Source organism: Merops nubicus, unplaced genomic scaffold, assembly GCF_000691845.1.
Source record: "Merops nubicus isolate BGI_N331 unplaced genomic scaffold, ASM69184v1 scaffold15225, whole genome shotgun sequence".
In the NCBI taxonomy this organism is placed as follows: domain Eukaryota; kingdom Metazoa; phylum Chordata; class Aves; order Coraciiformes; family Meropidae; genus Merops; species Merops nubicus.
In genome coordinates, this window is record NW_008611729.1 from 1 (window position 1) to 2273 (window position 2273).

Sequence of the window (2273 nt, forward strand, 5' to 3'; positions counted from 1 at the left end):
GTGGGGGCTGCTCATTCTCTGAAGTAACTAGCAATAGTACAAGAGGCAACGGGCTGAACTTGCCCCAGGGGAGGTTTCAAATGGATCTTGGTAAGAATTTCTTTGCTGACAGAGTGGTGAGCCCCTGGCCCAGGCTGCCCAGAGAGGTGGTCACTGCCCCATCCCTGGCACCATCCCAGGGGAGGTTGGCCGGGGCTCTGAGCACCCTGCTCTAGCTGGGGATGTACCTGCTCACTGCAGGATTGGATTCAGTGACCTCTAAAGGTCCCTCCCCACCCTAACCAGTCTGTGATCCTATAACTTTCTGGTCAATTTTGGCTTTGGGTGGCAAGTAAATAGCCAAAGGAGCAGCAGAGATTTCACCCTGTCTTTATTTATTTACTGAATAAATGTGGAGCAGCTTTGCACTGCTTTGGTGCCAAGACCACGTTCCTTCACTGCTCATGAGGTTCTACCCCTTCCTCATGGTGTAGCACCAGCTGGCTGCCCTCCTGCCACTGCTCCCTGGGTACAAACCTTCAGAAAAACTTCCAGCCCTGCCTCGTGGGTGCCTCGCTTGCAACCTCTAATATCTGTTGGTTTTGGTGCCTTTTCTCACCCCTTATTGCTGTCAGTAGGACCATGTGTTCCACCAGCTGAGAGGTGCTACAGGAGTTGGGTCTTTTACTGACTTAGGAAGAGGCCTGTGCAGGACACCAGGTGGTAGCCCATGGAGACCTTGCACTTTAGGCTGGAGGTTGAGAGCTGTTTGTTTTGGCAGGGCAGGGCTGTGTCCTGTCTCACCACTCTTGGTTCAGTGAGTGACCTAAAAGCCATGAGCAGAGCAGGGCTGTGCTGAGCTCCTCGCTCTGCCCCAAGGCTCTGCTGGGGCTTGGGCCACCAGAGCTGTTCCCTTGTGTCTCTGGGGGAGGGTGGCATGTGGAAGTAGCAACAGGAGGAGAGGGAACAGCCTCAGATTGCACCAGGGGAGGTTGAGGTTGGACAGGAGGAACAATTTCTTCCCCTGGAGGGCTGCCCAGGGCAGTGGTGGAGTCCCCACCCCTGGAGGGGTTTCCAAGCTGTGGAGATGTGGGGTGAGGGACACGGGGCAGTGGGGACCTGGTGGGGCTGGGGAATGGTTGGACTGGATGATCTTCAAGGTCCCTTTCAACCAAAACAACTCTAAAATGCAGGACCAAGAGGGACCTACTGTGCTCTTGACCCCATCTTTAATCCCCCTGAAGTCATTTGTCCTTCCATCCTAGGCTCCTTGGGAGACATCTCCAAATCCTTCCTCGACCTCACCGACCCGGAGGAGATCAACAGCTACTTCTCCTTCAACATCACCTCTGCTCTGTGCCTCACCACCCGGGCCCTGCGAGCCTTTGGGAGGCAGCCTGGCTGCCACAGGACGGTGGTGAACATCTCCTCCCTCTGTGCCCTGAAGCCCTTCAAGAACTGGGCTCTCTACTGCAGCGCCAAGGCCGCCCGGGACATGATGTTCCAGGTGCTGGCGCTGGAGGAGCCCCACGTCCGTGTGCTCAGCTACGCCCCGGGTGAGGGGGGCAGGGAGGGCAGCTCCCTCTCTGCTCTGCTCCTCCTCCTGGCCTTGTGGAGGAGGAGTTCTTCCAGCTACAGAAGGAGAACGAGCCCCAGGGTTTGGTTCTTCACGTGGTTTCTCTCTGTTCCTCTCCCCCCAGGTCCTCTGGACACGGACATGCAGCTCTTGGCCAGGACGAAGACTGGAGACCCTGAGATGCGCCAGTTCTTCCAAAGCCTGCAGGAGAGAGGCCAGCTGATAGACTGCAACGTGTCAGCCCAGAAGCTGGTGAAGCTCCTGGAGGAGGACACCTTCCAGTCTGGTGCCCACGTGGATTTCTATGACATCTGAGCTCCTCTGGCTGCCACCTTGGCCTTCCTGCTTTGCTTTCTGCTGAGCTGTGTCTTGTGTGCCTCCGGCGTGTTTGTCACCTTGTTTGAGTCCTAGGTGCTGTCCAGCTTTCAGGAGAAGACCTCTGGGTGCCTTAGAAATACTCCTAGTGCCCTGATGAGCACGGGGGGGAAGTTATTGCTGAGTCCTCCTGGGCACTCAGGAGCAGGGATTTCTCAGCTGCTGGGGATGGGGGAGCAGAGGTGACTTTTCCAAGAGAAATGGGTGCAGAATACTTAAAGCTCTCCTGTGCTGGAGTGTGTGAGCTAAGGAGGTACCTGGGCACATGAGGCAAGGTCAAAAAGCCACCCCAGAAGGTCTCCAAGAAGCCAGCAGTAGGGTTGGAACTGGGTGGCCCCTCGTC

The 2273-nt window shown here is 56.5% G+C and overlaps 1 protein-coding gene across 1 annotated transcript; it reads left to right on the forward strand.

Moving 5' to 3' along the window:
- Window positions 1-1244: 1244 nt before the first annotated feature.
- SPR (sepiapterin reductase (7,8-dihydrobiopterin:NADP+ oxidoreductase)) lies at window positions 1245-1870 on the forward strand (the record flags this gene model as incomplete). The annotated part of the gene is made up of 2 exons (XM_008941307.1): window positions 1245-1535; window positions 1680-1870. Coding segments are annotated over 2 exons (482 nt in total), but the record flags the coding sequence as incomplete, so codon positions are not given.
- Window positions 1871-2273: the final 403 nt, after the last annotated feature.